At 40.7% G+C, this 17,606-nt stretch overlaps 2 protein-coding genes across 7 annotated transcripts in view; one reads left to right on the top strand and one right to left on the bottom strand.

Moving 5' to 3' along the window:
• The window catches only part of LOC110538892 (homeobox protein cut-like 1), a 265,307-nt gene extending 263,110 nt beyond the window's left edge, over positions 1 to 2,197 (bottom strand). For all 6 annotated transcript variants that reach the window (XM_036937497.1, XM_036937492.1, XM_036937496.1 and 3 more), the window contains exon 1: positions 1,613 to 2,197. Coding sequence is in view for 5 of the 6 variants with exons in the window: in XM_036937492.1 (XP_036793387.1) it covers positions 1,613 to 1,807 (195 nt within the window). In the remaining variant the exon portion in view is untranslated. The remainder of the gene's footprint in view (positions 1 to 1,612) is intronic.
• A 6,898-nt stretch (positions 2,198 to 9,095) lies between these two features.
• Positions 9,096 to 15,382, top strand: LOC100136717 (slow myosin light chain 2). The gene is given in 6 exon segments (NM_001124678.1): positions 9,096 to 9,127; positions 10,320 to 10,485; positions 11,989 to 12,093; positions 12,306 to 12,384; positions 12,803 to 12,851; positions 15,163 to 15,382. Coding segments are annotated over 6 exon segments (507 nt in total). The 5' UTR covers positions 9,096 to 9,124; the 3' UTR covers positions 15,268 to 15,382.
• Positions 15,383 to 17,606: the final 2,224 nt, after the last annotated feature.

The raw sequence follows: 17,606 nt of genomic DNA, 5'->3' as shown, positions 1-17,606 counted from the left end.
GAAATATTGTCCATTGAAAAGGGCACGCATTGTCTCATTCCCCCTTCTGACATGATGTGCAAAAACCCGTGAGACTCAGTGACGTGTACATTTCAAACATTCCTTTGATAGTAGCCTAGGCCACCTGAATCGATATTACACCCCCTTTTAATTTGAGAATCATTAGCCTACATTTGTAGGCTGTAAAATACATGCAAAAACGACATATCCACGAAATCGGAGTTGAATAGGCTTTTAGTAGGCAACTAGGTTCATTGAAATTTACCAATCAGAATAAAAGCCAAAGAGAAAAAGTAACCAAATATTGATTTTAAAGGATTAACTAGACTATATAGGTTACATAAATACGTATGTTGCGATTGGTAGTAGTTTGTTTAAATGTAACAAATAGCCTTCACAATGAGTGTAACCATCATGAAAGCGAATCACATTCATTGGGACTATTCAATAACACCTTCATTCTATAGGCCTATTGATTAATCAATCACGTTTGCCTAATATGCAAAAATGACACTCCCAAGTTGCTGCTGTCGATTAGTCAACAGTCAATTCAAATTTCAGTCTTAGATAACTTTAACCTGTTGAAATCAAAATAAAATAAGCGATTTATCAAATTTGGGTAGGCCTATACGTGCTCAATTTAAACTGCAGTATATGCTCATACAGAACTATAAATTATAAAGCAGATATACATTTTATGGAAGCAAAAGTGGCTCGAGCACTCATAATGCATTTAAAATCTATTGAGCGCACAATTCAAACGAAATAAAACATACAACTTGGTTATTTAGTTAATGGTAAACTATTACAGATTGAAATAACGCAAACTTGAACTTGGGTGAGAATATCCATGTCTACAGCCCATGGCTACGCATAAAGAGTAAAAATCACACTTTCGCTGGCCTGTATTTCAAAACACATTTTTTTCTACAGATTAACACAACCACGACAAACTAGACATCAGCAAACTGTTTTTGTTATTAAAATAGCTACCGAGTTGCCTAGATGCAGGCAAAACACTTCCCTAAAAAAAAAAAGAGCACGATGCTTCGCGATAAGCTTTTCTCGAAAATAATAACTACAAACAGTTATTATGAAATGTATGCTGTCACAACATTTTGTATATTTCTTATTCAAACGCAATATTTCCCAGTGTAAAACAGATAACATAAGTCACCTAACTCTTCTGCACCCATCTCGTTTCAGCACCACAGCGCCACCCACGAGAGCTCGAGACAACCAATGCACTTATTTTCTTTAACCAAATTATTCAAACAAAACGCATCAAGAACATCAAATACATCCTCTCAAAGGTATTAAGTTTCCAGTTTTGAACTAGAATAGTCTTCCATGAGAGTGGAATCGCCTTTGCTCCCGGAATTGCCATAGTGACCGCTTCCCCGCGGCCATGATGTCTGATCGATGGGAATTGAACAAAGAGGATCAATTTCCGATCAACGAGAGAGCCGCTTTAATCAATGGGAGAAGAGAGCTCCAAAAGCGGCCACAAACACCGGCAAAGAGGGGCTCAAGAGCGAAGCCACAACTCGACAACGGTTTGCCACGCATAAGGCTTCAAGAAAGCAGAGAAACTTTAAGGAAAAAGGCTGACCTGCAGCTGCTGTAAATCAAAGCGCTTCCAATATTGAAACATCGATCCCGCATTGGCCGCCATCTTGAGACATATTGAGACGGAGTGAGAGGCTGATACAGAGAGAGCGAGGGGCTGGAGTTCAGTAGAAAGGAGGGGGAGCGCGCGCAAAACACGGAGCGGAGCAATTGAACAGGGACATCGCTTATTGAACATGGGCGTGGAATGGAGTTATTGAACATGAACCTGTGATATTGAATAGGGCCACAGAATAGAATTATTGAACGGGAGTTGGCAATTTCTTTAACAGCTAAAACATGGGATGGATTTTCCATGTAGATCGTGAACAATGCTGTAAGATTTGTTGTCGAGTGTGTGGTTTGGACTGATTTTTTTCGCTTTTCGACATGTGATTGCCAATATTGCTATTTCATATAGGCTACTATCCATTAGATTAGGCTATGCATGAGAAATGTAGTATAGCCTACTCTTGTTTTACATCTAGCCTATTATTTCTGCTCTTCTTTCTGTAGCCTAATTTCTGTGTGCTACTTGTTTATCATTGCTCAAATGCGTTTATTAATTGTTGGATTAAGATTATCATTTTATAATATTTCGTTTTACACTAATCACGTTAATAGTTTTGGTGTTAACACTAATCACGTTAATAGTTTTGGTGTTGTAAACCGTTAGTTCTATTTCATGTAAATATTATCTTATTTATTGAAGTGTTTTTAAGAATAACACTGTGAAAGGTGGTTAGAACTATTTTATTGTAAATTATTTTTTATTATAAATTCTTTACATGGACTTTATTTAGTAAATGTAGTGACTAAGATGTATAGTTTGCATTGTGAAAACATTTTAATTATTTGACTGCATGGCTGAATGTTTTATCAATACTTCAGCGGTCTCAGCAATGTGTGCTTGAATTTGAACTTGAATTTGGGAGAACAGCGCCCCTGTAGATCTGAAATGGGAATACAAGCAATCTGCTGAAATCTATAGTTTTCATGTTGTGCTGTATATACTATTCTACTTTCGATTGGAAACTTTCCATATTTGTTCTTTAAAATTCATTCACAACACCTTTTATCAGTCTTGTAGGTAGGAAAATAGCCTTACGTCTACTTAAATAATTTAATCACAACTTTGATGTTTTTGTTTATTACAGAACAAAGAAACACATGTCAAGTAACTCATGCAAAACTTTAACACATTTAAGAACTTGAATATTGCTGGATTTCAGTTAGAAATATTTTAAAATCACCAATAAAAATCACAGTGTAATCACAGTGATTATTAAAGCAAGTATTGTTCACTGCTAAACAGTATACTATTGACAAAATTATTTATTTGCCTTGGCCTGAATGTAGTGTTATATTTTCATATATATTGTTTCCCTTATTCACACTCTGTTCCACATTGTTATGCTGATAAAGGTTATTTACGTAAAATACATAATATAAACTTGCATTTGTATTTTGCACTTTTGCTAAACCCAGTGTATAATAGCTAAACAGTGTATAATGATACATTTAGCTGTTATAAAAGCTACCATTTTCCAGACTATTTGCATGTAATTTTACAAGAATGTTTGCTTCAATGATAAGCTGGGAAATTTCCATTCTGTTTCATTTGCAGGAAATAATATAGCCTGTCTAAGTTACCATAGAATCAGAGGCTGTTTTGGCCAGCCACAATTACTCCTGTTGAAAATCCCTGGCTCTTAAAGTTATTTGGCATATAAGTGGCAGAATAACTTGTTGAAAAGTAGGGGCTATTGGGTAACGAGAAACACCAGACACATTTAACATGAACACAATCCCATGGCACTGCATGCAAGCCAACTAGTAGAGAGGGAAATGCACACTTGTTCAACCCCGTCATTTTATGCATGTAATCATACATGTATTTAAGATCCCCCATAAGACATAGCGTACCATCGGAATGCAGACCAAACCAGTCTGTTCTCCTAAACATATGAAATGTATAATCCCACTCGCTCAGACAGACATTATGTTATCTAATGAATCGGTCTAAGAAGCGAAGAGTACATGAATGCCTTTAGGTGAAACATCTGTGGATTCTATTAAACTACAAAATTGCCTGCCAACTTATGCAGCCGATGAACTGTAGTCAAACAAGTTATCTTTGACTACTTCATTTCAAATTCCATACATTCGGGAAGACTACCAAATACATCACAACCTAAGCCAACCATACGATAGAGTCAATTTAGTCATAGTGAGTCAAAATCTCCTAAAATCCCTCATAAAACTCCTGTCAGCTCATTCATGGCTGCACTTTCCGTTTATGAGTGACTTTTTCCCCCTTCACCCATATACATTTCCTGTCAGTTAATGCTTGGGCTGGGTGGGGTGCACAGTGATTAGAAATCAAACCTGAAAGACAGGCCAGCTTTCATGGGTATCGTTAGTGAAAGAAAAAGAGAGACACCTTGTCAGTATTATCTCACCGTGTCTTTTGTCATGCACTTTCCCCCACTAGAACCCTCCCAGGCCCAGGGAGTGGTCTAGAACAATCTCAATTAACTGAGTAGAGTAGAAGAACATACAAAGGCAAACAAACAATCATAAGTACAGTACAGACAGATTGGTTGACAGATAGACAGATGAGACACACACACAAACACACAAACACAATGACATAATCATAATCATGGAGAATATATAGCTATATACAGTGCCTTGCGAAAGTATTCGGCCCCCTTGAACTTTGCAACCTTTTGCCACATTTCAGGCCTCAAACATAAACATATAAAACTGTATTTTTTTGTGAAGAATCAACAACAAGTGGGACACAATCATGAAGTGGAACGACATTTATTGGATATTTCAAACTTTTTTAACAAATCAAAAACTGAAAAATTGGGCGTGCAAAATTATTCAGCCCCTTTACTTTCAGTGCAGCAAACTCTCTCCAGAAGTTCAGTGAGGATCTCTGAATGATCCAATGTTGACCTAAATGACTAATGATGATAAATACAATCCACCCGTGTGTAATCAAGTCTCCGTATAAATGCACCTGCACTGTGATAGTCTCAGAGGTCCGTCAAAAGCGCAGAGCTTTGTTCAATCCATTTCTGAATGGAGTAAAGATGAGTCTCAATTAAGCTAGACTTGTGCAGAAATGTTGAACAAATGTATACTGTCTCAATTTTTTTTTCCAGAAGGAGGCTTTAAAGAGGATAAATTACAGTAATAAAAGACAATCCTGGAGAAAAAAAAAACATTCTGAAAGCAGTTCAGATTTAAATGCATGTATCACTTTTTCTCTCCACACACATATAACATTTATTTTAATAAAAGTACTATGTTGGCCTTATTCTCTCTCTCACTCTCTCTCTCTCTCTCTCTCTCTCTCTCTCTCTCTCTCTCTCGCGCTCTTTCTCCATCTCTTCTTCTCTCTGTCCTTCTCTATTTCCCTTTCTCTACATCCCCTCCTCCCCCTCTCTCGATCTCTTTCTCTATCCTTCCTGTCTCTCTTCCCCTCTTTCTCGCTCATTTCCTCTGTCTCTCACTCTCTCTAAATGTTGAGTGAGTCTGGTAGATCCACAGCGCCATCAGTCCTGGCCTCACCAAGGCAGTCCATTTAAAGGTAATCATGCGTGTGAGTGCGGCAGTATCGCAGGGACCAGCTAGCTCCTCTTTTTCTCTCTTTTAGCTCCGGGAGCTATCTTTGACTTAACAAGGAGGCCCATTGGTGTGACGATTGTGTTTGCGCAGGGGAAGATGGGAACTGAACAGACATGGATGGGCAAACTTGATGGAGGAGCGTTCCCCAACGTCTCCTGTCACAAAACAAAGAAATAGAGAGAGAGAGAGAGGAGAGAAGGAGAAAGGTGGGGATAGATGTGGGGGGTGGGGGGCTTTCTGATGATTAATTATGTTTGGGATTCCCCAATTAAAATGGAAAATTACTGTTAATCAACCTGCCAATGCAGTGTGCTGCGGTGAAGAATGGTATCAACGTTGGCTTAACATGTAGAGGAGGATGTACAGCAGTGAATATCACTCAAAGGGGTATTAATAGTAGCATGCACACATCATATTTCTTCAAATTGAATTCCTATTCAAAATGACAGTACATTATGTACTGAAACTGTAGACATAAAAATATAGAAATTGTGCCATGGGCTAATTCAAACAAAGCATTGCTGTGCCAATGGAACACAACAATAGCTGTGACATGCTGAATGAACACAGGCCATGAGGGAACTAAGAAGGAGACGTTTTCCTGTCCCCATCTCCCCTGGCTGGGCTCCCTCGTATGACTGTCAGACAGTCACACACACACACACACACACACACACACAAACGTGTGCAGGGTAAGGAAGGAAGACAGAGGGGGGAGAGGGGGAACAGAGGAAGCAGTGTAACCCAGGAACAGTGAGAGGAAAGAGGGAGAGAGGTGCTGTGTGGAAGTATAACTCAGAAGGGAGAGGAGGAGAGGGAGCAGAAGTATAGCTCACACATGAGGAGAGAGAGAAAGGGGAAAGAAGAGAGCGGAAATCATACAGGGGAAGAGAGGAAAGTGCAGCAGAGGGAGTTGCAGCAGACAGTAGTCCAGGCGTGCAGTGCAGTGAAGTGCGGTGCTGAGGAGGGCATTGGGAGTTGAGGAGGGCCCCAGAAGACTCCTGCGGCTTTATGCTCCTCCCCTCTCCTCAGCGAGGGGCTCAGGGAGTGCTCATCCCAGCGCCTTCCTCCCCACTGGCAATTTGTTTTCCTAATCCACCAGAGCCTGGTGCTACCACTACCCCCCCCCCCCCCCCCCCCCCCCCCCCCCCCTCTCCCTCTCTCCCTCTATCAGGCAGGGCCCCCTTGGGAGCCCAATTAGGGCCGTCTCCCCCACACGCAGATCTACCCAGGACTTCTCCTCCTCGTCTTTTTTTAATCAAATAAGACTCCTCTGGAGGCTAGTCCTCGTTTTAAGGAGACGGCATTCTGGATTAAATTTTAATTAAGGAAATGCTAGCCTTTTAGAAGACATCGGAAATGAATGGAATTGGGAGGGCGAGGGGAAAGCCACCCAGCGAGGTTTGTGTGCTTCTCTGTGGGAGTGTTTGTGTGCAGATGGAATCTGAATCATACTATAGTACCATTATTGGTACAAGAACAGGTTCATCATTGGAATAAATTGATAGTTTATTAATGTCATATCATTTTTCATTACTATAAATCAGACAGAAATGATTATTTATTTCTGTGGGGTAAATAGCTGTAATTCTTTTACAAGATAATCAGGTACTTACTGCATAAATATGTAAACAAGGTGAATGGATTAACATCTAAAATGGAGGTTCATCCACTCTACCTGGTTATGTCTAGTTTCACTCTAAATTCAGATGGTATCAAGCGTGACCAGTGCCTTTCTCTGGGAATACGCTGCCATCTACTGGCAATCATGTGAAAATACAATTTAGCTGAGGTAAATATAACTAAACCACTTACAGTATACATAGTCATAAACATATTTTTACCCTCCAAAAAAAAGCTTTCTTAATGTACAGCACTGTACCTTTGCCTTATCTTGCATTATCTCTGCAGAATCTAGGAGTTCTCCTTTTCATTCACCTTTTGTAATTTTTCAAGCTTGCCCTCCTTGGCAGAGGTTATGCCATATTGCTTACTCTTATCAAATCCTCTCAGATCTCCACAAGTGTTAAGGGGGCAATTAAGTATATGGTGTCTGTCTGTACAGTAAGAGCTTGTTGTCAATTTCATAGTTACCTACTGCAGTTTAATCACCAGGGGGCGCCAAAAACCTGACTGATAGAGTAGCCTATAATCAATCCAGCTGGCCAAGGCCCTTTGACAACAGAGTGAGCTGCAGGTGGTTCAGATGGATCCTTGACCTTTACCCCTGTCAGGGGATTAGCCGACACACTCAAAACATTTACTGGGAAAGGTTTAATAATAGGGCCTACACTCAAAGGTGAGCATACTCTCACAAGACTAAATACTAATTTGAGAGACGCTTGAAAAAGTAAGGGGAGAATTATTGAAGTGATTGACATGCCTGGTAGTGTGGTCCAGTTGGCCACACAGATTATGTGAATACAGTGATTGACAGGGCTGGGTGGTAATGGGGAAGGGCCTTGAGGGTGCAAGAATAATGAAGTGATTCAAAGCGCTGGCCAGTTTTATGGGTCCGTCACATGCCAGGAAGGAGCCCAAGCCGCCTGTGTTATTGGAGGAATGCAGTGCCCATGGCATTGTTGCCCCTGGAGACCTTGACTCCTCTCCTCTACCTCTGCTTGGAGCAGCACCCAACATGGGCACAACCCCCTAGTAGCCCTCTGGGTGAAAATATCTTCACCCTGTTGGTTCAATCAATGGCGTGCCAGGGACCACAGCAAATAGGACATTCTCCACAGTCTCCCCAAGCCCATTCTCTGAGGCCCGTTATACCAGAACATTTTATTTTACTGTACACACACGCACGCACCCCCCTCCCCCCGCCCCCACACACACACACACACAACCTATCACTCAGCTAAAACAGGCCTCTCTCCAAGGTTGCTTAGCTGTGGAGATGAGTTACTGCCATCTGACAGAACAATGGTCACCTGTTTTCCACACAAACATAAAGTGCCGCCAGCTCAACAGTGGTCCATATCTGTACAACTGAGGTAAATAGGAGCTATTTTCTTGCTTGACTGTTCAATTTGAAGGGCTTATGTTTCTATCAAGTATCTGGTGTTTGGCTTATACAACCTGGACATCTATAAGCTGCTAATAATGATATACTTTGGTCCCAAAATACTGTTTCAGATACAAATGTTGAGCAGTGAGCACAACTGAATTGGTTGAAAATAGTGAGCTATGTTGAGAGTGCAGCTGACATCAATGTGTCAATGTTATTTCCTGTATTCATCTCTGTAGTGATTGCTAAATGAATTGTTCACCTCCCTAAAGAAATATCTTAGGGGTTGAGTATAACGTTTCAATGTGAGACAATACAATGGTTAAGTGATCAACAAAGCCCGGTGACCTCAGTGACCTTAGTCATTCCATGGTGTCCAACACTCCTATTAATGAAAAGCCACACAAGAGCTGTTCAAAGCGTGTCCTTCCACCGCAAACTAGACAAAGGTATCAATTCATTACCGTGGTAATCTGGCGGGCTGAGACGTGGTGTCGCACCCGGCCTAACTACAGGATCTGTGAAGTCTGAGGCATCGACACATACTCACAACTACCCACACCGTCCCATCCTCGGGGATAGGGGCCGGATTTGACTGTCTGACCGTGGCCCCTGCTCCTAAAATAAGGTGTCACATAAACAGTTCAGAGCCACAGCACCCCTGCATGGGGCAATTATAATGGGGGGCTGGGGGCGGTGGGTGTTAGTCCTCTATATGGCTGGCATTCCTTGGGTGACGTTCCCCCATTGTCTAAACATAGAGCAGGTGGGCAGAGGAGCCAAGTGTGTCGCTATATAAGTGACCAGGGTCATTTTTTAGTGTCCTCTCAAGCGTAAGTGAACAACTGAGAAGCTCCTGACATAATGGTAAGAATGACACCTCCCTCACTCTCTGCTCTCTACTTGTCTTCGTCTTCACCTTGGGGTTAACTAAGTGTCTCACTTTCATGGTGTATAGGATGCTTAGAGTTCTTGGAGAAGCTAAGCTTACTTCAGAAGCAGACAGGTGTTGATGTTTTTAAATGCATTTATTAAGATTCTATTTAGTGAGGTAATCAAGGATCGGTCGAACACTTGTATATTTGATAACAGCTGTGCGGAATGGTAAATTAACGGAGTAAATGTCTTGCCAACCGTAATTAAAATCCCAAACTGTAGTGATGGGGGAGCTTGATTGCATACCAAACATGTTTGAATGATAAGAAGAAAGAATATCTTGGAAGGTTAGTAATAACTGTGATTATTAGATCTTATAAAAGTCAAACCTAATAATAATATGCCCTAACCATCTCCACTGTGTATCCAATCAATGTAAAGAGCAGGAACGCCATTCAAATAGTTAATCATTTTTTGGGGTGCCTGACTCTGTTGATTGCAACACTTGACCTCTACTACAGTGTGTTGTAAACATTTGTGAACTGTGGCTCTTCAATATTGAAAGCTTGCATGCTCTAAAAGTTACACGTTTAATTAGAGATATTAATAGCCATGTGGTTTTGTGACCGCATGCTGTGCTCTGTAGTTCAATGTTAGATGTTCATAGTTTTGGTTATGCATTTGAAATGAGCAAAACGCAGTAAACGTAATTTATGTAATTATTCTTACTTATCATTCATTATTATAACTTATGGAATATAATTAAGCAATAAGGCCCAAGGGGGTGTGGTATATGGCCAATATACCACAGCTTAGGGCTGTTCTTAAGCACGATGTGCCTGGACACAACCTTTAGTCGTGGTATATTGGTCATATACCACAAACCCCTGAGGTGCCTTATTGCTATTATAAACTGGTTACCAATGTGATTAGAGCAGTAAAAAATCTATGTTTTGTCCCACCTGTGCTATACGGTCTGATATACCACGACTGTCAGCCAATCAGGATTCAGGGCTCGAACCGCCCAGTTTATAACAGTCATTATATTATTACTGTTATATATCATGATGCTGTCAAATAATTCAAAATCAAAGTCAATGTATGCAAACTTTATTGAAATGTATGTACGCTGTTGTTATTCATCATAACCTCAAAGTAATAGCCATTTCCCTGTGTATCTCAGGCACCCAAAAAGGCAAAGAAGAAGGCAGCAGAGGCCAGCTCCAATGTGTTCTCCATGTTTGAGCAAGCCCAGATCCAGGAGTTCAAGGAGGCTTTCACCATCATGGACCAGAACAGAGACGGTTTCATTGACAAGAATGACCTGAGGGACACATTCTGTGCACTGGGTGAGCTAAGGCTAATGCTTACTCCTCTGGAGAACGGCCATTTGCAGTATAAAATTGGTGGTGAAGTTATCTTCCTTGGACAAGAAGTTACCCCTCCCTCTGTCCTCCAGATATCTCCGATGAGTGTAATGATTGCTTCCACAAAACACAAACATTTATATTGAGAATGACTGATCCAAACAAGCAGCTCTGGGGCGGCAGGGTAGCCTAGTGGTTAGAGCGTTGGACTAGTAACCGGAAGGTTGTGAGTTCAAAACCCCCGAGCTGACAAGGTACAAATCTGTCGTTCTGCCCCTGAACAGGCAGTTAACCCACTGTTCCCAGGCCGTCATTGAAAATAAGAATTTGTTCTTAACTGACTTGCCTGGTTAAATAAAGGTAAAATAAAAATAAATAAAATAAAAACAACAATCTCTGACCATAATGCCTGTGCTGCTCAGAGTCATGTATTTAGAGAGTTGGGCCATTAAGGTTTCTACAATATGATGCACTTACAGTACCAGTCAAATGTTTGGACACAAGCCAACAAGTGCTCAGCATATGTGGGAACTCCTTCAAGACTGTTGGAAAATCATTCCAGGTGAAGCTGGTTGAGAGAATGCCAAGAGTGTGCAAAGCTGTCATCAAGGCAAAGGGTAGCTACTTTGAAGAATCTCAAATATAAAATATATTTTGACTTAACACTTTTTTGGTTACTACATGATTCCATATGTGTTATTTCATAGTTTTGATGTCTTCACTATTATTATACAATGTAGAAAATAGTCAAAACAAAGAAAAACCCTGATTAGGTGTGTCCAAACTTTTGAATTGGTACTGTACATGACCCAACATTCTATGGCAGCCATGTTAGCGCCTCATTAACATTACACAGGGAATATAATGTCTATAATGAGCATTATGAACCATTTACATGACACTTAAAATGATATCGCAGCCATGTTAGCACCTAATTAACATCACATAAACGTTCAGAGTGCCACTTTCTCCTCCATAGCCGTTTCTAAGTAATAATTGACACTTCTGCAATGTGCTGTTTATTTCTGATAGTTTGCAAAACCTATGAAGATGTCCAGTGATACCATATATGCAATTTGTTGACATCACAAGTCCACAACACAGTACAGACTTGGATACACAGGATTCTGAAAGCTAATCAATAAATAGTCTGTTCAATTCGCTGCTCTGTTTAGATTATTTACATAGGGAATTATTCCATAGGGAATTGTCAGAGGAGCTCTTATCCTATTGTTACATCACCAACATTTCGAGAATAAAGGTGTTAACATGGCAGCCGTTCTAAAACCTGGCCAAACTCTCTCTATATATGACTCTGATGCTATGTAACTGAATGTTCAGAATTAGAACAATATTCAACATTCTAGAAGTTGGCCCAACTCTATAAATAATGGCTCTGGTGCTGCTGTACTTTCCCACCTGGTCATGTGAGTGGTCCCACTGACCTCTGACCTCTATCTCTTCCTGTCCTGTGTGTCTCTGCAGGCCGTCTTAACGTGGGTAATGATGAGCTGGACGAGATGCTAAAGATGGCCCCTGGACCCATCAACTTCACCATCTTCCTCTCCATGTTTGGCGAGAAGTTGAAAGGTCAAGCCACACCACTGTATGGCCACAAAGGCTTGCATATGTCATATATGGTTCATCACATGTAAACTGAAATATTATGACTAGCTATTGCTTATAACAATCACATATTCAGACCGACATGAGGAAAATGACTATTTTCCTCAGTGATATTTTTTCACTGTGCACTGTTTAGACAGACCAGCTGTATGTCTGAAAAAAGTGTTCTCTCTCAGGTACTGACCCCGAGGAGACCATTATTAATGCCTTCAAGATCTTCGACCCCGAGGGACAGGGAGTCCTCAAGGGAGAGGAGTAAGGACTTTATTCATTCTAATACTGTCAAAGTTACAACAGTACCTGTCGCTCTATCCCCTAATGTGTACACGGTACAGTTAGTAATGATCAAATTCCTAAAATGCTCTAATTAGTCGCTTTAGGAATTATTCAAGAAGTCAATAACTACTACAGTAATAGATAACGCATTAGAATTGCTTTAAAAACATTACTAAATTCTAATCTATTGAACCTCTCTTTTATGGTTGCTGATAATTACCCATCAATAATAGTTTCAGTAGTTTTATAGATTCTTGTAGAAAAATGGGACCTTTTCTTGTGTGTTTTAGGAAATAATTAAAGAAAAAAGTGTAACTTCTTGGAGCCAACTCTGAGAAAAGAGCTCACTGTCACGGTTGATGTACTGTATCTAACAAGTCATCATTTTCCTTTCCAGTATCAAATATTACATCATGTCTCAGGCGGACAAGTTCACCGAAGCTGAGGTAATGTCCTTCTCCCAAGTTTCTGAGACTCAGTGGGATTTGTGTTTGGAATCAGTCAACTTTCACTGGTTGACTTATACCTCGTTTCCTGTCAGAGACCCATCCATCACACAAGTCCATTTCATAGACTATATCTCTAACCCACTTATCGCTGACCCTGAGCCCCATCAGGGCCCAGTAAAGCTATGGAACAAGCGTTTCCTTCAGACCATCTGGTCCTCACAAAAGTGATCCTGTATTTCATCACAAAGACAGTGAATCTGATCAGAGCCCCCATCCAGAGCACTGTCCCCTTCTAACTACAGTGCCTTGCGAAAGTATTCGGCCCCCTTGAACTTTGCGAACTTTTGCCACATTTCAGGCTTCAAACATAAAGATATAAAACTGTATTTTTTTGTGAAGAATCAACAACAAGTGGGACACAATCATGAAGTGGAACAACATTTATTGGATATTTCAAACTTTTTTAACAAATCAAAAACTGAAAAATTGGGCGTGCAAAATTATTCAGCCCCTTTACTTTCAGTGCAGCAAACTCTCCAGAAGTTCAGTGAGGATCTCTGAATGATCCAATGTTGACCTAAATGACTAATGATGATAAATACAATCCACCTGTGTGTAATCAAGTCTCCGTATAAATGCACCTGCACTGTGATAGTCTCAGAGGTCCGTCAAAAGCGCAGAGAGCATCGTGAAGAACAAAGAACACACCAGGCAGGTCCGAGATACTGTTGTGAAGAAGTTTAAAGCTGGATTTGGATACAAAAAGATTTCCCAAGCTTTAAACATCCCAAGGAGCACTGTGCAAGCGAGAATATTGAAATGGAAGGAGTATCAGACCACTGCAAATCTACCAAGACCTGGCCGTCCCTCTAAACTTTCAGCTCATACAAGGAGAAGACTGATCAGAGATGCAGCCAAGAGGTCCATGATCACTCTGGATGAACTGCAGAGATCTACAGCTGAGGTGGGAGACTCTGTCCATAGGACAACAATCAGTCGTATATTGCACAAATCTGGCCTTTATGGAAGAGTGGCAAGAAGAAAGCCATTTCTTAAAGATATCCATAAAAAGTGTCGTTTAAAGTTTGCCACAAGCCACCTGGGAGACACACCAAACATGTGGAAGAAGGTGCTCTGGTCAGATGAAACCAAAATGGAACTTTTTGGCAACAATGCAAAACGTTATGTTTGGCGTAAAAGCAACACAGCTGAACACACCATCCCCACTGTCAAACATGGTGGTGGCAGCATCATGGTTTGGGCCTGCTTTTCTTCAGCAGGGACAGGGAAGATGGTTAAAATTGATGGGAAGATGGATGGAGCCAAATACAGGACCATTCTGGAAGAAAACCTGATGGAGTCTGCAAAAGACCTGAGACTGGGACGGAGATTTGTCTTCCAACAAGACAATGATCCAAAACATAAAGCAAAATCTACAATGGAATGGTTCAAAAATAAACATATCCAGGTGTTAGAATGGCCAAGTCAAAGTCCAGACCTGAATCCAATCGAGAATATGTGGAAAGAACTGAAAACTGCTGTTCACAAATGCTCTCCATCCAACCTCACTGAGCTCGAGCTGTTTTGCAAGGAGGAATGGGAAAAAATGTCAGTCTCTCGATGTGCAAAACTGATAGAGACATACCCCAAGCGACTTACAGCTGTAATCGCAGCAAAAGGTGGCGCTACAAAGTTTTAACTTAAGGGGGCTGAATAATTTTGCACGCCCAATTTTTCAGTTTTTGATTTGTTAAAAAAGTTTGAAATATCCAATAAATGTCGTTCCACTTCATGATTGTGTCCCACTTGTTGTTGATTCTTCACAAAAAAATACAGTTTTATATCTTTATGTTTGAAGCCTGAAATGTGGCAAAAGGTCGCAAAGTTCAAGGGGGCTGAATACTTTCGCAAGGCACTGTATATACAGGAGACCTATCTACTTCCAATGAGCTAACGCAGTACTATTATGAGACCCTATAAGACAATGGCATTCCTTTCTTAAAAGCATATTGATGTACTCACAGAAATAACTTGCATTCATTTTGAATAAGTGTGTATCATGGCTCGTTTTCATAGCATAAAGCACAAGCATGAGTGGATATTTTGGTCTCATCTCGGCTTAGAATGCACACATTGTGACTTGAGATGCATGTGTGTTCACTTTTATTTCAACTATCGATACACACCAAGTTCCGCTTGGAGTGCTAAAAGGCTAGGTTAATATATTATTAGCATAAGGTGAAAACAGTTACCAATCAGTTTTTCAACCCATGACATTGCATGACCTTTGTGTGCTTCACCCTTCCAGGTTGAAGACATGTTCACAAACTTCCCCCTGGACGTCGCCGGGAATCTGGACTACAAGAACCTGTGCTACGTTATCACCCACGGAGAGGACAAGGAGGCGGAGTAAATGAGCCAATCACGAGCTCTCAATCACCCAACCACTCACCTTGGACCGCCCACTACTCATCGTCGCCCTGTACACACGACCCGTTTCCTTTTCCACATCTCAATTTCCCCACAATAAAAAACAAATAAAAAGGACTTTGGTGTGTGAACGACGCATTGTGTCATTTGAACTCCAAGATGACTGTGTTGAAAGTGAAGAGTTGACTGGGATCAGAGGTAATGCTTAACAATGTCTTGTATGTGAGATGGGAATAGCCTTACGCATATTTCAGACACCCTCAAGTCGCTGGGCTTCACAGAGGTTAAGTGCAAGAAGAAGAGCGCTAATAGGGATACACATAAGAGTTTGGTGACTGATAAGTCCATATTCAGCCTCTCTGGCCCAGTTGTCTATTGTGTTACAATACATCACAGTATTTACAGAAAATTACTTGGAATTTGAGACTCAGATAGGAAGAGCAGCGAGCCAGAATATATTGCATTGTGCATGTAAAATATCACAAGTTCTGCCGAAGATCAACAAAAGACAAGTGTCACACCCTGATCTGTGTCACCTGTCCTCGTTATTGTCGCCAACCCATCCAGGTGGTGCTTGTTTTCCCCAGTGTAGTGTATTTATCCCTGTGTTTCCTGTCTGTCAATGCCAGTTCGTCTAGTATGTTTCCAAGTCGACCAGTGTGGCCTGCCTTGACCACAAGCCTGTCTACAACTCTGTACCTCCTGGACTCTGATCTGGTTTTGCCCTTTTTGCCTGTCCACGATCATTCTTTTGCCTGCCCCTTTGGATGAATAAACACTGTAAGACTCCAACCATCTGCCTCCTGTGTCTGCATTTGGGTCTTGCCTTGTGCCTTGATAACAGGATGTTTTATCATTCACATCTACTAAACAATAGGGCTCATTTATGTGTGCAAAATAGGCTACATTTACAATTCCATATTTACACTTTTCAATACATTGATTGCAATCTGAACAGTAGAGTCATATCAATGGTGCAGCAAAAAAATCCCAATGAGTCCAAATTAAAGTAAACATCTTTTCAAAAAAAGATAAAACTGAACCGTTTACCACTTGGAACCTCACCACAAAGATTGAAAAAAAAAACCTGAATGTAATGAGTCAGGATATGGTCAGAGGGACATGCTCTAGAGGGAAGGACATAACAGTTGAGCTGCAATAATAAACTGGGTACACGCTCTGCAAAGGAGTTGGCAAGGACTCCACACTTAATATAGCAATGGCCATATGAGAGCAGCCAACAGTCTTAACAGGGGTTCATTCTATTAAACCTATTTATACATTTGGTTAAATAGGTTTAATAGGTTTTCAACAGGTGCAGAAAAACCATTATGTAATATAAAAATGTGAGCTTATAATAACTCCAGACTGAAAGAGAGAAAAGATGGTGATAAAAGTAAGAGCAATAGGTCACACTTTATTTTACAGTTGTCTATCTCCATGAAACTCATTCGGTTGCCATCCTTTAACAGGAGCTGTGATGACCATTCAGGGCAGGTGGGGCTGAAACAGCCCCACCTGTTTAGCAAAAAAAAGATATACAGTACCAGTCAAACATTTGGACATATCTACTCATTCAAGGGTTTTTCTTTATTTTTACTATTTTCAACATTGTAGAATAATAGGGAAGCCATTAAAATGATGAAATAACACATGGAATCATGTAGTAACCAAAAAAGTGTTAAACAGATTCATCAAAGTAGCCACCCTTTGCCTTGAAGACAGCTTTGCACACTCTTGGCATTCTCTCAACCAGCTTTACCTGGAATACTTTTCCAACAGCCTTGAAGGAGTTCCTACATACAGTGCCTTGCGAAAGTATTCGGCCCCCTTGAACTTTGCAACCTTTTGCCACATTTCAGGCTTCAAACATAAACATATAAAACTGTATTTTTTGTGAAGAATCAACAACAAGTGGGACACAATCATGAAGTGGAACGACATTTATTGGATATTTCAAACTTTTTTAACAAATCAAAAACTGAAAAATTGGGTGTGCAAAATTATTCAGCCCCTTTACTTTCAGTGCAGCAAACTCTCTCCAGAAGTTCAGTGAGGATCTCTGAATGATCCAATGTTGACCTAAATGACTAATGATGATAAATACAATCCACCTGTGTGTAATCAAGTCTCCGTATAAATGCACCTGCACTGTGATAGTCTCAGAGGTCCGTTAAAAGCGCAGAGAGCATCATGAAGAACAAGGAACACACCAGGCAGGTCCGAGATACTGTTGTGAAGAAGTTTAAAGCCGGATTTGGATACAAAAAGATTTCCCAAGCTTTAAACATACCAAGGAGCACTGTGCAAGCGATAATATTG

Source organism: Oncorhynchus mykiss, chromosome 12 (assembly GCF_013265735.2).
Source record: "Oncorhynchus mykiss isolate Arlee chromosome 12, USDA_OmykA_1.1, whole genome shotgun sequence".
NCBI lineage: Eukaryota > Metazoa > Chordata > Actinopteri > Salmoniformes > Salmonidae > Oncorhynchus > Oncorhynchus mykiss.
This window is presented reverse-complemented; position numbering and strand designations above follow the sequence as displayed.